This window comes from Siniperca chuatsi, linkage group LG9 (assembly GCF_020085105.1).
Source record: "Siniperca chuatsi isolate FFG_IHB_CAS linkage group LG9, ASM2008510v1, whole genome shotgun sequence".
NCBI classification, from domain to species: Eukaryota; Metazoa; Chordata; class Actinopteri; order Centrarchiformes; family Sinipercidae; genus Siniperca; species Siniperca chuatsi.
The window spans coordinates 17798904-17815477 of record NC_058050.1 but is presented as its reverse complement, the minus strand read 5'-3'; the positions used below and the strand labels follow the sequence as shown (position 1 = coordinate 17815477).

Here is a 16574-nt window from a genome sequence, read left to right as displayed (position 1 = left end):
TTTTAAGTAATTATTTTTATCATACACTTTTCTAGCCAGCTAGTTCAACTGCTGCAAGATAGTTGACTGATAAACCCTTTCAATGCTAACAAGGCATTTTTAATTCTGAACAAAATCATTTTGACAGTTGCAAAAGTCACTCTGGGAATAAACATAACCACATTTATTTTCAAATGTGAAATTAATTTCTTGACAGTGGACATGTTCATGTAGCCACAGGCCTTCTGGAGTTGAAGACCTTGATCCCATTTTGCATTGAAGATCGAGCATATTTGGTCAGGAGGGCTCCGGTGGTCTGTTTCTCTCCACACAGGTCCCTGAGCGAGGAGAGGAGGGAGGAAGCATCACACATTATAATCTATCAGATAGCTAAAGAAATTACTTATGTGATTTGTTTCTGCACTAATGTTAACAAGGCAAATTCATGTACCTTTTATTTTATAATTATTATGATAATTTCCCAAATGGATGACACCTACTGTATATATGGCGTGATGTCGTCTTCTGTCCATTTCTCACGGAGTGTGAAGAGGTGGTTGAAGCGCTCCAGCGTGTCCTCTGGGAGATCCTCCACTCGCAGCAGGCAGATGGTCTCTGGACGGGAGGTGCGGTCCACAAGGGCGACACTCTAGAAGATTTACAACGCCGTCAGCACTGCGGTCAGTTTCTCAAGAGAATGAGCAGAGAGAAACAGCTGCAGCAGGTCGCTCCTTTACTACAGAGGCTGGTTTGAGACAACACTTTGTAACGACTCCATCTATGCCAGAGGGAGGTGGAAACCGAATCCTCAGGTACGAGGAAATGCAAAAGCGTCTTGTCAATGAGATAAGAGGAAGAGTCTGGTGGTTTTTATGGATTCTTGACTCCTAGAAGCCATAGCACTCCTTTATGTTTTGGCAACATAATATAGTGGATTTATGGTTTTTCAAGTCAACGTAGACATACTATGTCATTATCAGGAAAGAAAGCTTCTCAAAAACACAAACACATGAAACTGCATCTTGAAAGATGAAGACTGATATGCACATTGTAACAATGATCTTGGAGCTCCCTGTTTTATTTGCCAGTCAAATTGCCATCTGATGCATACTTTAGTCAACTCATTTGAACTTTATTAAGAATGCACAGACCACATAGATGCCATTTTATAACCAGAGACACTATGAAGCTGCATTTTTGAGAGGAAGGTGTGTTTCAGATAGATAGTCTCAAGTTGAAACAATTCTTGTATTTTATTCAAAGTGTTGAACATTTTCAGTAAATTACCATCTTAAGGATTGTACTGAAAAGAAATAATGTAGAAAATCTGTATCCAAAATGCACAACTTATGCTGTAACTGAAATCCAGCACCCCTCTTCTACTCAAAGTGCAGTATATATGAGCGGTACATGCTAACCTTTAGCTGGTCCAGTCTTGTGCTCATGCCCTCTGGGACACTCTGCTGCCAGACTTCCTGAAACTCCCTCAGGTTGAACTTGACAGCGTTTTGCAGCAGCAGTAGCGCCACGCCACGACATACTTTATCCTCGTGTAGCGCATAAAAAACTTTGTCTATATAGACAAAAGGAGGATACAGAGTTGTTAGTACGTGTAGTTTCAGATTGTATACTACCAATTTACTGATAAAAACGTCATAGTTTGAGTCTTCACAGATTGTTTTTCTTTACCGTTTTCAGTATAGCGTTTCCCATAGCAGTTCAAACAGTGCTCGATCATCTCTCTGTGAAAGAGAGAAGAAAAGTTATTGGAACCTGGCTGAGCATCTATTATAAGACTTCTCTAGCCTTATAATAGATGCTCAGACAATCAGTATAAGCTCATTAGTCATATTATTTGGGGAGTTTTTTGTTTCCTAAGCTTCAACACCACTAAAAATAATATTTTTTTATATTTGGCTTTTCCTGTTGCATGAGCATGAGGATCAGGACGCTAACTTACTTGGGTTCCAGTGGAGCTAACTCTTCCAGACTGGTTTGAAGGGGAACCTTGTTGAAGGACCACGACTCAGAATCTACCAGCTGAGTCACATGACCGAGTAGCTTCATCTCGTAATCAAAGTCCAGCACGCGCCAGTAGCCTGGAAGACGGAAAAGATACTCTCTCTAAACATCTGGTACGTATCTGTTTTGTTATTTATATTAGTAAGTATAGCTAAGGTTAGAGAGATTATATTTACAAAAGCATCGTCCCTGCACTGTACCTCCTGGGAGCACCACGTTGACAATGATTTTGTACCTATTTTCAGCAAAAGCAACTTTTAACAATTAATGTAGTTATTATTCAAATACATGTCAGTGTTTACCATCTATCTGACAGGCATGGATGATCTCTAATTGGGTCTTTGTCTCCTCTTCACTGGCCTGGATCCTCTCCAACAGATCCTGCATTGTGTACTGGTAACAGAGGCACACAGGAAACCACTTACTAACAGCTACAGCAACATTCAAAAGAGGGGAACACTTAACAGTGAAACATTCAAAATGTAACATCTTAGGCAGCTATACTCAAATTTACAGTTTAAAAGCCATTTACTTCCAATAAGGAGAGGACTAACCATGTACAGATATTGACATAGAAACCCCACATTCTTTCACCAGATGCATTACATGATACAGTCAGTCGCTGCTGCACTGATATTTCAACAGAAATCTATTGTAATAATCAAATGTTTTAGCATGCAAATTTTTCTTGAAACTATCTGTACTTTAAGAGATTTAAACCTTTAAAAAATTTGACATAGAAGCTGCTACTACAGGACAGATTGTAGATGATCGCTTTTACCAAGGCTACTGTTACTGTACTACTTCCTGGCAGATAGCCTATATGCTGACAGACTTACACCATGGGTGCTATTGAAAGAGTAAAGACTTAACATTCATGCCCTATCCCTATATACACAGGATATTATGATTAATGACTTCATTGTAGAATATGTATTTACCCTGTTTTCTGTATTCTCCTCCTGCCCCCCTAAAGCAGGTCCTTCATAAGGATTCTCCATTAAAAGCTTCTTCAGTTTCTTCAGTTTAGGACGCTGTTTCCTCAGTTCCCAGTAGCTGTTACAAAATCCCCAGATCTACAACAGAAGTAGGACATTGTCAGTATATTCATTGCTTCATAAATGCAATTAACCGTTATGTTAAGGTTGTGGCTGTTTGTGTGGCTGTTACAGTATACCAGGCAGGTACCTGTGTGTGTATGTTTGTGTTATTTCTATACCTGAGTGTGCGCCAAATGAGGGCTGTCCTGGCTGTTAGTTAGTTGGTCCGGGGTTCTGCATCCCGGTACAAACAGCAGCAGGTTAGATGTGTCGGCTATTTTTAGATCATACGTCTTGTCACCGCTACAGAGAACTGCACGCTCATCCTTATCCCCTCGAATCACTAGACTGGAAAAAGAGAAAATAATTGTTAGTTATAATTTATCAATTACATTTCCCTGTGTTTACATCCATCCTGATCATGCATCTTGTGCCACTACACTACAGGTCAGTTTTAATTATCTTCAACCACATTAATCATTTGTGTTCAACAAGAAAAAGGGGAGTCAGTTTTAAATTAATTAATATTTGATTAGTTAAACTATACAAATTAAACTGACAACAATTTTGAAAGTTTATTTGTTCAAGTCATTTAAGTAAAAACGATTCACTGGCTCCACCCTCTCAAATGAGAAGAATTATTGTTTATGTTTGCTTTCTATAATTGTAAATTAAATAACATTTGGGTTTTGGACTGTTGTCAGATAAAACAAGCATTTTGAAGATGTCAAATGAGCTTTGGAGAACTTGTGAAGACTTTTATTTGACATTTAATGTAAAGGTAAACGTTAAATCTTACGTTTACCTTTAATCTAGATAAGATTAGATTAATCGACAATGAAATGGTCAGATCTAATGACAGAACATAAGAATACAAGTACATCAATGATGTTACTTTATTGTCGGTGTGTTTCACCACATGTACAGACTCACTACGAACATAAATTCACATTATTAATCTCTTACCTTTGCCCAGCTTCAATGTGTTTGCACAGTGTGTCGTCCAGCTCCATCAGGCAGTAGTCTGCAGATGAGACGTTTTCCCCAAAAGACAGACAGTGAATAGTTTTCTGTAGATCCTCCTCTTTCAGCTTGGCGATCTGCAGAGTGGCCTGAACCTCTTCTAAAGTTCTCATTTTGGGTCAGACGGCGGGATAAATCGATAATGTTTTGAGAAATAAACCCTTTTAGACTCCCGAAACAAACTGTCACAAACTACCTTTACCTACTAACTAGTGTTACTTGGTAGCAATACTCGATGAGTGTCAAATTTCCCCGCTCTCTTTCTGTCGTGGGAAGGAAGTTTGTAACTACGTTAAGTTGCGACGTCAAAATAGGACCGGGTAGAAACTATTACTCGACAGAAACGTAAATAAATGCTAAAGTAATTATCCTCGAGCATGTATTTAAAGGTTGTCGTTGAGATGTACTAACAATCAGCATGATCGTAACCATGAAATGACGGTACATTTTGCTACAAATATAGAAATATATCATATATATATATATATATATATATATATATATATATATATATATATATATATATATGTGAAATCTCTCGTTTCAACCGAGTAAAATTACCAAACGGACCGCCATTCACGTTGAGGGTCAAATGTTTTGAGGATGTGCTGGTAGTGCCATCGAAATGTCAAGTTTCTCCAGATCTGCCCAGGTAACCATACACTTTATACATTACATTATCTTGTTTTTATCTCACAGTATGACCGTTATGTGCGTTTAGGTTAATGTAAGGCGGGTCGTCAGTCACAAATAGCTAAGCCGCTAGCTAACGTACGTTACTAACGAGCTAGCCACGGTGTGTGAGATATGACTATAAATATTATTGTCACGGATAACGTTAGTAATGTAAGTGGCGACTGCCCTCAGCAGTTAGAGAAATACCCAAGAGTCAGAGTTGTCGTAGCTTAACGCTAAGCGTTATAACCGTAAGCCTAATACTATCTATTGTCAGCCCTTGTAAACTTTAACATAACGTCGTAACATCACACTGTCAAATTATGCTAACTTAAAGCATTGTTTTGGGATATTGTGTGGCTACACATTTACAACAGAGTTCTCCCTTATTCTTATACGTTTAAAAACTGTGTGCGCGTATCCCAAAATATTGAGACGTGGACATGACGGTCCAGTTGATGAAATAGCTGCTGCTAATTTTAAGACGTTGTCATTTTAATATTGGTAAGGAAACGACATAGAAATCAATCAAGGAATATGGAATTTGATTTTAATTTTGATCTTAATTTTAAATCGAAAATCTCTTAAGCGGACTATACCAGAATTTATTGTCCTAACATTTTTTTTGACACATTCCCATGCTAGTTTTTAAGATGCTTAATTAAAATAATCAGAACAGTTTGGCTTGGTGCGTTTTGTGAATCAGTGCAAGGATGTCTGTTCAGGGATAATTCCATGGGGTTTATTTGATTTAGGTGTTGGGATTTAGTTGAATATTCATGGTGTCAGGGTTATGGAGTCTTCATTTTACTACAGGAAGAGTACAGCAACATCAACAAATTTGAAATGAATTATATATTTTTATTAATGGAAATGTTCTATCTGATAAATAGCTTCAAACTACAAACAAGTTGCCACCTAGTCTAATGCCATGGGCATTTTTCACAGCAGACATTTTGACTTGTCATAGTAGAGCACAGGTGTTACTAACAAACAGTACTGTAAGCCATCATTAATTTTATTATCTACACCTGTGCTTTTCTACTGTGACATGTTAACATGTCTTGTGTGAAAAGGCCCGTTGTCACAGAAAATGCAGGTCTCTTGTTTCTCATAGCATTAAACCTGTGATAGTCCAATGCCAGTCAGTTTATTTAAACAATTTTTTCTCTTTTTCTTCTTTCAGCAATGGGCGACCTTCGCTCGATCCTGGTTCCTGATTGATGCCAGGATGCAGCCTCCTGGGAAGATCGCAACCATGTGTTCTGTTAGATTACAGGGGAAACACAAGCCCATCTACCATGCACTGAGTGAGTAGGAATACAATTTGTCACACAACACACATGACTTTACAAGTAACTTTCTGCTTTAACATAACACTTTTGCTAGGCATAAACTACTGTTTCTCTCTATTATGACACCACAATCCTCCCTCCAAAAGGTTGTTGTGGCATGGAACGGCCACATGATGGCAGTAGAGGATAAACTTTATGAATATTTTTGCTTTCTTTTTACTTTTTATAAAGTCACATTCTCAGAATACCCTTTGTTTTTTGGAAGATTAGTCTTTGTTGGTCTAGCAAACTAGCTGTTATCATTGGCATACCAGCTGTGTTTGTACCTGTCTGTCTCTCTGTTAAGATAGTCATGTATTTCTTTTCATAATATTTTAACATAGCAGTAATCCTAAAAACAAACATCTTGAAAATCTTCGCAGGTGACTGTGGTGACCATGTAGTAGTAATAAACACCAAAAACATAGCTTTCTCTGGAAACAAATGGGAGCAGAAAGTGTACTCATCACACACGGGGTAAGTCCATACTACCTCATATGATACTTCACTTTCACTGTCTCTTTTTCTTCTGTGTTCCCAATTCGTGTTGTTTTTTCAATGCCTATGAACCACTCAGAAAATGTTTCAAGAAAAGCATGTCTCAGTAGCCTATTGTCACATTCATACTCAAGGAGAGGCAATGATCCACTTGGGTTTTGTCCACATGCAAACTATAAAGCTTTTGTGGTTGGTTAGAGTTGTGTTGCATTTTTATTCCAGACTGTGGGGAATAAATATCCAGTTTCCCAGTTTTGTATATTACTTTATGCATGTAAATTTGAGATTGGGGGTAGTTTTGCTTGTAATACAGCACTTTGAAGGGGCAGTGAAGTCTGCATTAAATGCTTTAAAATCCTGCATGACCCTGTCAGGGTTAATTTCGCAATAATGACCATCTCGCTGTACTATACCTTATGTGTGTGTATGTATATGTGTGTGTGCATATATATAAAATAAGATATTTCATCAATTGTGTTTAAAGATATTATTCTTTTCATGTCTGGTATATGTATACTTTAATTTTTATATGTAATAGCTATACATGGAATACAAGACAAGTTTCAGGGATGTCCAAGCTCAGTGGTCTCATATCATCTGATACATGTTGGTAGAAGGCCAAAATACTCTTTAGTTTTTTATGCACTACAAGGACCCACTTGGTTTGTCTTTCTTTCCAAAGGTATCCAGGTGGATTCAAACAACTCACAGCTGCCCAGCTCCACCAAAAAGACCCAAAAGCTGTAAGTGTTGTCAATCAGTATTGTCATTTTTTATTTTTATTTAAAGAAAATCCGAAAATCTCAGATATGCCACTGCCACATACCTTACACCATGGATATTTATTATACAGTATGTATGGTTTAACCCATATTCTTGGAGATTAGTCATATTTCTATGTCTGCCACATGCTGTGCAGAGTAGGTTTTTCGTGATTTGACATTTATCCATTCGTATGTGTTAATATGAAGTGCTGAAAACAGGGATTACACAGCAGTGAATTTGTGCTGGTGAGGGTAGTGTTTGGTGCGTTCTGAAAATCAGAACGGGAATGTCAGTTCAAGGATAATTGCTGGGGTTTTGGTCATGTTGCATATTCATGGTTTCAGGGTTCATTGTGTTACACACAGAGTGATAATTACATTCAGAACTTGATGTGACCTACATACTGTACTTGACAAACCACAGGCAATTTACTTCTTTATTACAAATCATGGATACTTTCTCACAAGAGAGAGAAATAACTCATGAGCTTAAAGGATACATCTGGCGATATTGTACATTTTTCTTATTGTCAACAAAGCCCATGAAAATACCAAAACCAACATTGACTTGAAAATACTAACAAGAATTTCCTGTTTTGCCAATGCCTGATGTAGCTTATTCCTCTTTACCATAGTCTTTCATTGTTGTCTTTAAAACTATTAAATTAACTGGGTGACATTTTCCTCCAGTGTAATGAACATGGATACTAGTTTATAAGTCAGTCCCAAACAAATGCACTATTTACACCTGCTGGAGTAGTGTTGTTTTAGGCAATTATTTAAAAAAAAATGTAACTATATATTTGTGACATGTTTTTTAAATTTTTTTATTTACACAGTCATTAGCAATGAATAGGCTTGGGATTGAGTGCCACAGACGGGTAGGGAACTACGGATCTACTGCGGAGTATTGCGAGCTGGACGATAACATTGTTGGTTTTGTTTTTTTAAATTTTTTTGTTGACACTGACAAGAAGGGTTCAAAATTAACTTTTTGGCTCATCTGCCAATGGCAGATAAGCTTAAGTCATAAAACTGTATCATGCATTATTTGACAAAAAATAATCACTTCAAGTTTTTAGTATGCAAATTCTTAAAGAGACAATTATGAATAGATAACATCGGATTTGCAACTTCTGAACTTTTTCAATAAAAATAACACTATCAATGAATTACACTTTAACTCATACTGTTCCAACACCTCATCATCAGACATGTCTTTGTCACCCCTGTTCTCAAAACCCTGCTCACTACGATCACTACGTAGTGTGTGACAACGGAAGTAAGGAGACACAGACCACCGACAGACTGACCACCGCTTAGTGTAGCAGGAGCAGCCATATATAGCTGGTAGTCAGAGCTAATCGGCCATGAGCAGCTGATATGAAATATAGCCTACCTCTGAGTCACAATTAGAGAATTGAGCTGCTTTGATTTGATTCGCTGACGTCACGATAGGTACGGTGTACAGCGAGGATCACATTAGTCTCAGCCAGTACACATAAAAAACAGCGATGTAAACCTGGCCCTACGCTTTGACCCCAATTTATTTTTCCACCAAACCCAAAATTTTACCTGCATTTGGTGGTTGGCGGATGTTAATTTTGGACACTGTTGACAAGTATATAAAGTAACACTCGCCTTATCCTTCAAACTGAAGTAATGTTTTAGAGTGTTGTTGTCATTCAGTTTGACATATCTTTTAATATTTTGACTGACATCTCACAGCGGGCTCAAGGTGTTGCTCTTGTGGTTCATATCCACTAACACAAAGCATTGTGCTAGATTTGTTTTTGCTACAGATAAGAATATGGTGGTCATTTTTAAAAAGGGGGACCATGATCCCATCAAGTCTTCACATGTGCTGTGTGTTACATCAGGTAACATTTGACTGACCTTTTCCCCAGCTCAATCCGCATTTTACAACATGCATAAATCCTATTCAGACTAATCAGAGGAACACGGGGGGTGTTTAAACGCTATACAGCAAGGGCTTTTATATTTATTTCCTCATTCAGCTAGTGTAGGTTAATATAAATAGCCTTGTCATGTGGGACTCACTAAACGTAGGTGAATGACCTGTACTGGTTTCCAATCTGTAGTTTACAAAACCAGGAGAGACATTAACTCTGCTGTTGGCTCTTTGCTGATGCAGGTTGTAGTCCAGCTGGTGACCACAGACGTGTGTCCTGATGGTGGTTTAGTTAAAATGAGGTTTGAGGGTTGGCGAGCAAAGAGGGAGAAATAGAATTGGACAGATGAATGATTTGTCAGCACGGCCTCTGTCCAACATCTCTCTCCAATATTTCTGTCCAATGTCTCAGTCCAGTAACTCGCTCCAAGTCAAATTCACATTTGTGCAACCAGCCTCACATTGAGAAACATTATTTTGGAAGCAAATGTAAGAAAAATATGGGGGAAAAGTATGTACGGTTGCTATAGACACTGGCTTTTTTACAAGAAACTGAGCAGATTGTATGTCAACCTTTTCAATGTGCTTCTTCTCACCAGATTGTGAAGTTAGCCGTTTACGGCATGCTGCCAAGGAATCTGCACCGACGCACCATGATGCAGCGATTACACATCTTTCCTGATGATGTAAGACCAGTTTCTCCTCATCTGTCCGAGCAGATGAGTCTTCAGACAGCCACTCTTACACCTTAATCATTCAGGCTTATTAAGGACAATCAGAAAGAGGGCACATTATGAGAAGGGGTGCACTGATATCATTTTGCAGATACTGACAAAAGAATGAGCCAGTTTTAATCATCCTTCATCCAGGTCACCTTTTATAACTAATATCAGTTAATTACTATAAAATTAATATATGTATATCAACATGATTGTTGCCTTTGATGGAGCAAAATTCTGTTCTTCACCTACATTTTCACAGCTGGTATGTGTGTTTGAGTGGACAATGAGATGGCATGTTAGTGTTTCCCACTGGTTGTGAGGTTGCTTCAGCAGCACTTTCACTCTTTCTCAGTCTTGTATGACTTAAAGCTGTATTAGTCAATATTTATATATAAACAATGGGTCAAATGACTGTGTGTAATGTGATGGTTTTACAGCCCACAGCTTTACTGTTTTGGTTCACTCTCACCGCGCTCATCAGCTTCCTTTTCATCTGTAAAAAAACTACTGTGCACCACTTGATCAGCACCAAACGGCAGACAGACATAGTTACCGACTAGCTGGTGGACATACTGGAGCATTTAGCAGCTAAAGAACCAGATATGTCCCTCAGGAGTTGGTGGAGACCAAAAGAAAGTAAATATTGGACTTACATTCACCAGGAGGCCAGAATCACAACTCCAAATGAATGCATACGTTGCTTTGTGGCTACTGGATGTGTAAATAAGCAAGTGATAATTGCCGTCCATGTTGTGTTTTGTGTATTGTGTTCAACAATGTAGCTTGTTCTGTTGCCTCCAAGTGGCCAAAAAAAAAAAATCAATGAATACTGCTTTGATCAGACTAATGTTTCCATCAGTGTATCGATCTGTCTCCTCTTACTCCTTGTTTTAAAAGAGAAAACTTGCATTGCGTCATTTGTGCAGTGAATTATGGTCACTGTAGTTCACAGACAACACTTTTGGCATTTGGTAGCATTAAATTGTGATTGTTTTCTTGGCGAGAACCACCAGTGTCACGCATCACAGCTTCCGAAATGAAGTTCTTGACTGGCTGTTAATTGACCTGGGCAGCCTGCCCAAATATTAACTGGATGTAATTTTTATCCATGCAAGAAAACACTTATTAATTCCAGGAATGTGTGACAAAGGAAGAAAATTTGATCTTTGAGTTTTGACTTGCAATAATAGATGAGGTGTTTGGTGTCAGAATTTAGACGTGAGAACAGTCAGATACATGTCTTTTATTTTGGTCCTGGCTTGATATCCACCATCAGAAGTGATGTTGTGGAGTGTACGTCCCGAATTACAAGCAGATGTGTTTGGGTCTTGCAGCCCTGTCTGCAGTCCCATCTACAGTTCAGAGCAAGTTTGGTGTTTTTTGATCACTATTTTGAGTCTGAACTATATGCTAACTCCTTTAAATTAATCTGTCGGCACACACCCACCCAAATGAATATTAATGAAAATGACTGGAGATTTACTGGAGAGTGATGGACTTAAAGCTCCCTTCAAGTCAAGAATATCTGAGCTGCTTTTGGGGTGTAAATGGTTACTTCAATGTCTTCTCTGTCCACCCTTCACTAGGAGCTGCCAGACGACATCCTAGCCAACCTGACGGAGGAGCTGCCTCAGCCCAGAGAAATCCCCAAGAAACTCAGCGAGTACACGCAGGAGGAGATAGACGCCTTCCCCAGGCTGTGGACACCGTATGTAGAAACACATACAGTCTGTTCTCAAACACACACCAATGGCAACATAAATGCAGACACTGACCGCACATGCACTACATATAAATGCGAATACAGATGGGAGGAGATGAATGCAGTACTGTATTACACACACAAAAACTCAAGATTAACAGGATCATTGACGAGTGTTACACATTCATCTGTAAAAGAAAAAAAAAAGTACTGTAGCAAATGAATAATGGCTTCTGTCATTAAATTCAATAGTTAAAAAAATCACTGTCATTGAACATTGTCTTGCTTGTAAGCTAAATTAAATCACCATCATTGGAAAGCCATGAGAAATCAATGACAGTGAACTTAGGATGCATGTAATTGGAATATCTCATGTTTAAGTGGAGTTGTTATCAGGTACGCTATTTAATGTAATTTATGCCTGCTAGGAGCGATTATATCGTATGTTTTACAAGTGTTTTTCAGTTTTCAGTATTTGTGGTTCAGTTGCTACAAGGTGACATGTAACATAATGAATCTCTTGCAGAGGAAATGTACATAAACTCATACTCACTTTTTACCGCTAACTGAACTAAACAGAAAATTACACATTTTAACGTTTATGCTAATGCTAACCCCTGACCTCTAACTTCAAATGGCTTTTTTAATTGCCTGACAGACTTTTTAAAGTACCTCACTTGGGAATCATTTCCTCATTTTTTATTTATTTATTTTTTTGTCCTTTGGAGGACCGTTGCACCATAATGAGTAACACACACACACACACACACACACACACACAGTCAGTCATATTTTTGTCTTGTACTGATGAGGAACAGCCAGAAGGGGGCGAGGTTGATCTGAGTACCATCTCACATTGTACTCGTACCCTCTTTGTGTATACCAACAACTCTGCCTTTGTGCTACAGTTGTTGACATAAAGTAGCATTAGGTTACATCCTTAGATTTTTGGGATATTGTGGTTAGTTATGCGGTTATATCTGTAAAAATAATTAATGATTTCAAACACTTTAAAATGACAACAGAAATCCTGTCTGAGATAAACGGATACGTTTTTGTATTTTGCATTCAAACTAAATACAGGTTGGTGAATCGATGGTAAAGGAAACCAACAAAATAATGAACTTGACTTTAGAGGAGAAGCACAGTAGGTGGTGTGTCACTGACCGTTAACCAGCGCAGTACAATCTTTATGTTAATGAGTACGGGGGATTAAATACTTGCATATTGCCTCGCCCTGCTCAGACCTCGTCAGCAGTGAACAGTACAGGCGCTTTTTCATGGTTCTGCGTTATTTTCATCAACGTATGCATGAATGGATCCAATTCAAAAACTTGCCAACCCCCTTTTTGTGGCCAGTTTTACTCTGACACTTTTCACTCGTGCAGGAAAAAATAAGATGCAACATTTTTCATTGTAACTACAAACACATGTGGCTGTGGTGTGAATGATTGTCAGCCAACAAAGAGTTGTCAGTATGTGACATGATCCACAGAGAACAAGGACTAGCTGTTGCACGAGCAGCCGCTTGATTCATCGGTATAGACTCTCTAAGGTTAAAAACTCACACGATCTTTGTGACTTCAGTTTTAGGGACTATAAAAATCTAGTACTTAAATATGACCTTTTCCTCCCCAGGTTGACATTTTTATTTACTGTACATAAAAGTTTTCGTGGCATTTACTGTTTTGCTCTGATGCTAGAGTGCCTTTTGAGCTTCCCTGAAAAGCTTAATAAATTAAGGCCATTGAACATTATGCTATTATCAAACAATGTAACACTGAAGGGCACTGTAGTATAACAGGCCACTCAGCTTGTACTCTATAGATGTGTGTCTGCAGCAAATATTTCTGTTTTTTTTCCTGGCCTAGGTGCCAAACCTTTGAATATAAATGATGAAACACATGTGGGGAGTGTCAGCTGTTTTCCACCACTTCCTGCCTGTTTGGACATACAAGGTTTCTCTGTGGGGTGTGGGAGAGCATCTGTTATTTGGCATAATCATATTCATGGCTTTTTCAGTAAAGATTTTTCTGGTTGGAGATTACACTGACATTGTGACCCGTGGTTTGCTGTCATGATAATGTCATCCTGTTGCATTTCTATGGCCTCACATGTAGGCCATAGACAGGTTAACTGAGAGCATTCTCTCTTCCACCTGCACAGCACTAGCTTCAGCGTCCATCAATCCATCCAGTCGTCAGTCTTCTAGCTGTTTATCCAGGTCAGAGTTGCTCTTCTTCGTCCACAGGAGGAGTGGCTTAACACCCAAGTCCACTGGTTGTCTTTTATTGTTGATGAGCTCATAAAAAAGATCAAGTGGTAAATAGAAAAAGGTTTACCTTGTGGCTCAACTTAGCTAAATCACAGTCTAATATACAGTAACATCGTTGTTACTGCAGTCAATATACTGGTTGTTGTAATTTTTTCTATTTCGCACAGTAACTACCTACTACCAGTTAACAAAACTACTGTGAAACACAATCATGCAACTTTTATGAGTTTTGTGGAGTTTTTGCATTGTGTTGAATACACTATTGGCAAACATTTGTCTTAACATCATTACAATGTATATGTAGGATATTAGGACAGCACTATTTGTTTTACTTTAAGAGTCAGATCAGCAAAATTACAAAAAAAGCACTCTATTTTCTTACCTCTAAAGGTATCCAGCCATACAGATAGTTATGTCTTTGAAACGTCTGCCTCCACCTCAATACAATGGAGATGAATTCAGGTCTGTTTATGGTACTCAAAGTATTTAAAAATTCCATTTGAAAGATTGAACACCAACATGTCTTTCATGTCCCAGTTACCCTGGCAAATCCAAAAACCTTGCTGTAAGCTGTTTTCATTGGACTTTCTACTGAAGAATAGTCCGAATTAAACCGGTGGACAGCATGTTCTGTGGATTATCCAGAGCAACAGGGACATTGACATTGTTTCTTGAAACTGCTGTTGAATTTTTCTAAATGTAATATTTCAAAGCTGTCAAGCACCACAACACAATTCCATTCACCTCCATTATATTGTGTTGGCAGCAGAAATCTCAGACTCAAAACCTGGGCAGCTAAATCCAAATCTGCATGGCTAGTTAAGAGGCAATTAAGATAATGTTTTTTTTGTAATTTAGGTGGATTGACCCTTTAAATCTACAAACAGCACTTTACTACAATCCTGAAACCATTTTAATGCCTCTGATGTGGTAAACCCTCCATATGGTACTTCAAACTCAATTGAACAAAACATAACCCACATTTGGTTTGAATATTTGAAATGAAATTAAGTGAAAGCAGTGACGCTGACTCTACACAGAGGGCTCTGATCAAAAAACTGTTTTCATTCAGTTACTTTCCTCTGAGTTCGTGTGTGCGCCTTGTAGAGACACGTACAGCATGTCAGCATTACGATCGGCATTGCTGTCAGCGTGTGTGTGCGCGTGGTGATAAATGAGGCACTTCTTATTGTTTACTGGCCCAATCTCCTCAGCCAATCAATGCGCATGCTCAGGCCTGTCGCTGCATGGTCGTCAAGGTCAAGCTAATCCTTGTTTATTTAAGAGATGGGCCTTAGCCTAGTTAATATTCTCTCACACTCTTATTCATTTTACTGATCAAATATGTTTGTGTGTGTGTGTGTGTGTTAGAGGAGATGGGGTTGAGGTCATCGAGGGCGATTCAATCGTTGCCCTTTATTAAACTCATAGTTAATATTCTCTCAGAAAACCTTGGAGTAGAGGCAAAAGATTATTATTGGATATGCGACTCCCCCTCCACACACACACACACACACACACAGTGCTCAGACAGAAAATCAACAACATAAACATACTGCTGTAGTTGATAGCAGAGCTATTACAATTGATGATAACATTTTTTGTACTTTGTATCAAAACCAATACAGCATGCCCTGATAATATCTGTCTGCTGCAATATCTGCTCAAAATTAAAGGGAAAAAAACACTAAAAGAGGGTGCTGTGTCTGGTCTCATTTTGAAAAGAAAAAATACCCGATAAGATCTTTCTGGTTTCTCATCTGTCACTTTCTCTCGATGTTTTTTTTAATGGGTTCTTTTTCCAGACTTTTATGCCTCCCCATACTAATGTGTTGTCTTGTGTTTTCTCCACAGACCTGAAGACTACAAGATGAAATGAAATCGAGGCTGCCGACCCGACGTGACCAAAGCTGAAAAGGTTTTTTTCACATCAACGCTACATTGAAAGTAACAGATGCCTCGGTTATATTATGATACTTGACAAAGCACTGTAAAAATTAGAGGCCTTTTTATAGGATTTACTCGAAGATGTTATCTGTTTTTAAAATGCATAAAACTGATTTTCTTCAGATGAAACATTACAAAAAGTCAAATTTAGTGCAAAATCAGGAAACAGCACTATTAGGTCATAACCTAGATGCCAACATCAACACAGACTCTGTGGTACTCTATACACAATACACCTCTCTGTCTTTTGTGTTACCCCTGACAGCAGACCTGAATTATCCAGCAACAGCTGGAGATTTTACCGTGTGGCTCAGCTCTGATCAGAGAAAATCAGATTCTGTGGGTTTTCCTCTGATTATCCAACCATGAAATGATCAGATCTGGCCCATAAAAAAATGACATCTGTTAGAGCTGATCCTGCCTTTGAAGGTTTGTGGGTTAACAGTGAAACCAATTATTGCGTTACTATGACAACATTCAGGCCACCATGTTAACTTTGGTCAGGAAATCCTGAGCTTCCTGTTTTGTCAGTGTGTAAGAAGCATTCATGGTGTTGTTTAAGTATAAATCAATTGTGTTTATGTGAGTTGTAAAATAGGCTAATAAACAATTTAATAAACCTGTTCTTGTCAAGTAGTGTTTTTATATAAATGTTGTAAAATCTAGTTAAAGTTTGACCTT

At 38.3% G+C, this 16574-nt stretch overlaps 2 protein-coding genes across 2 annotated transcripts; one reads left to right on the top strand and one right to left on the bottom strand.

The window, feature by feature from the left end:
- Nucleotides 1-131: 131 nt before the first annotated feature.
- Nucleotides 132-4373, bottom strand: dscc1 (DNA replication and sister chromatid cohesion 1). The gene is made up of 9 exons (XM_044207910.1): nucleotides 4008-4373; nucleotides 3221-3389; nucleotides 2943-3077; nucleotides 2304-2394; nucleotides 1940-2078; nucleotides 1669-1721; nucleotides 1398-1552; nucleotides 480-628; nucleotides 132-317 (listed from the first exon to the last, which is right to left on the bottom strand). Exons 1-9 carry the CDS (start codon nucleotides 4175-4177, stop codon nucleotides 206-208), a joined length of 1173 nt encoding a protein of 390 aa, XP_044063845.1. The 5' UTR covers nucleotides 4178-4373; the 3' UTR covers nucleotides 132-205.
- A 219-nt stretch (nucleotides 4374-4592) lies between these two features.
- On the top strand, nucleotides 4593-16512 carry mrpl13 (mitochondrial ribosomal protein L13). Its single transcript, XM_044207905.1, has 7 exons — nucleotides 4593-4716; nucleotides 5926-6049; nucleotides 6457-6550; nucleotides 7254-7314; nucleotides 9847-9933; nucleotides 11556-11677; nucleotides 15801-16512. The coding sequence occupies exons 1-7, from the start codon at nucleotides 4690-4692 to the stop codon at nucleotides 15823-15825; spliced, it is 540 nt and encodes a 179-aa protein (XP_044063840.1). The 5' UTR covers nucleotides 4593-4689; the 3' UTR covers nucleotides 15826-16512.
- The last annotated feature ends 62 nt before the right edge of the window (nucleotides 16513-16574 follow it).

What these genes read in the sequence shown, in the direction of transcription:
- mrpl13 (XM_044207905.1), top strand. Translation starts at nt 4,690, where the DNA reads ATGTCAAGTTTCTCCAGATCTGCCCAG. An exon ending in GCCCATCTACCATGCACTGA is followed by an intron (nt 6,050 to 6,456) that starts GTGAGTAGGAAT and finishes AAATCTTCGCAG; the next exon opens with GTGACTGTGGTGACCATGTA. An exon ending in TACACATCTTTCCTGATGAT is followed by an intron (nt 9,934 to 11,555) that starts GTAAGACCAGTT and finishes ACCCTTCACTAG; the next exon opens with GAGCTGCCAGACGACATCCT.
- dscc1 (XM_044207910.1), bottom strand. Translation starts at nt 4,177, where the DNA reads ATGAGAACTTTAGAAGAGGTTCAGGCCACTCTGCAGATCGCCAAGCTG. An exon ending in AGGAGAATACAGAAAACAGG is followed by an intron (nt 2,395 to 2,942) that starts GTAAATACATAT and finishes CTCTGTTACCAG; the next exon opens with TACACAATGCAGGATCTGTT. An exon ending in GAAACGCTATACTGAAAACG is followed by an intron (nt 1,553 to 1,668) that starts GTAAAGAAAAAC and finishes TTGTCTATATAG; the next exon opens with ACAAAGTTTTTTATGCGCTA.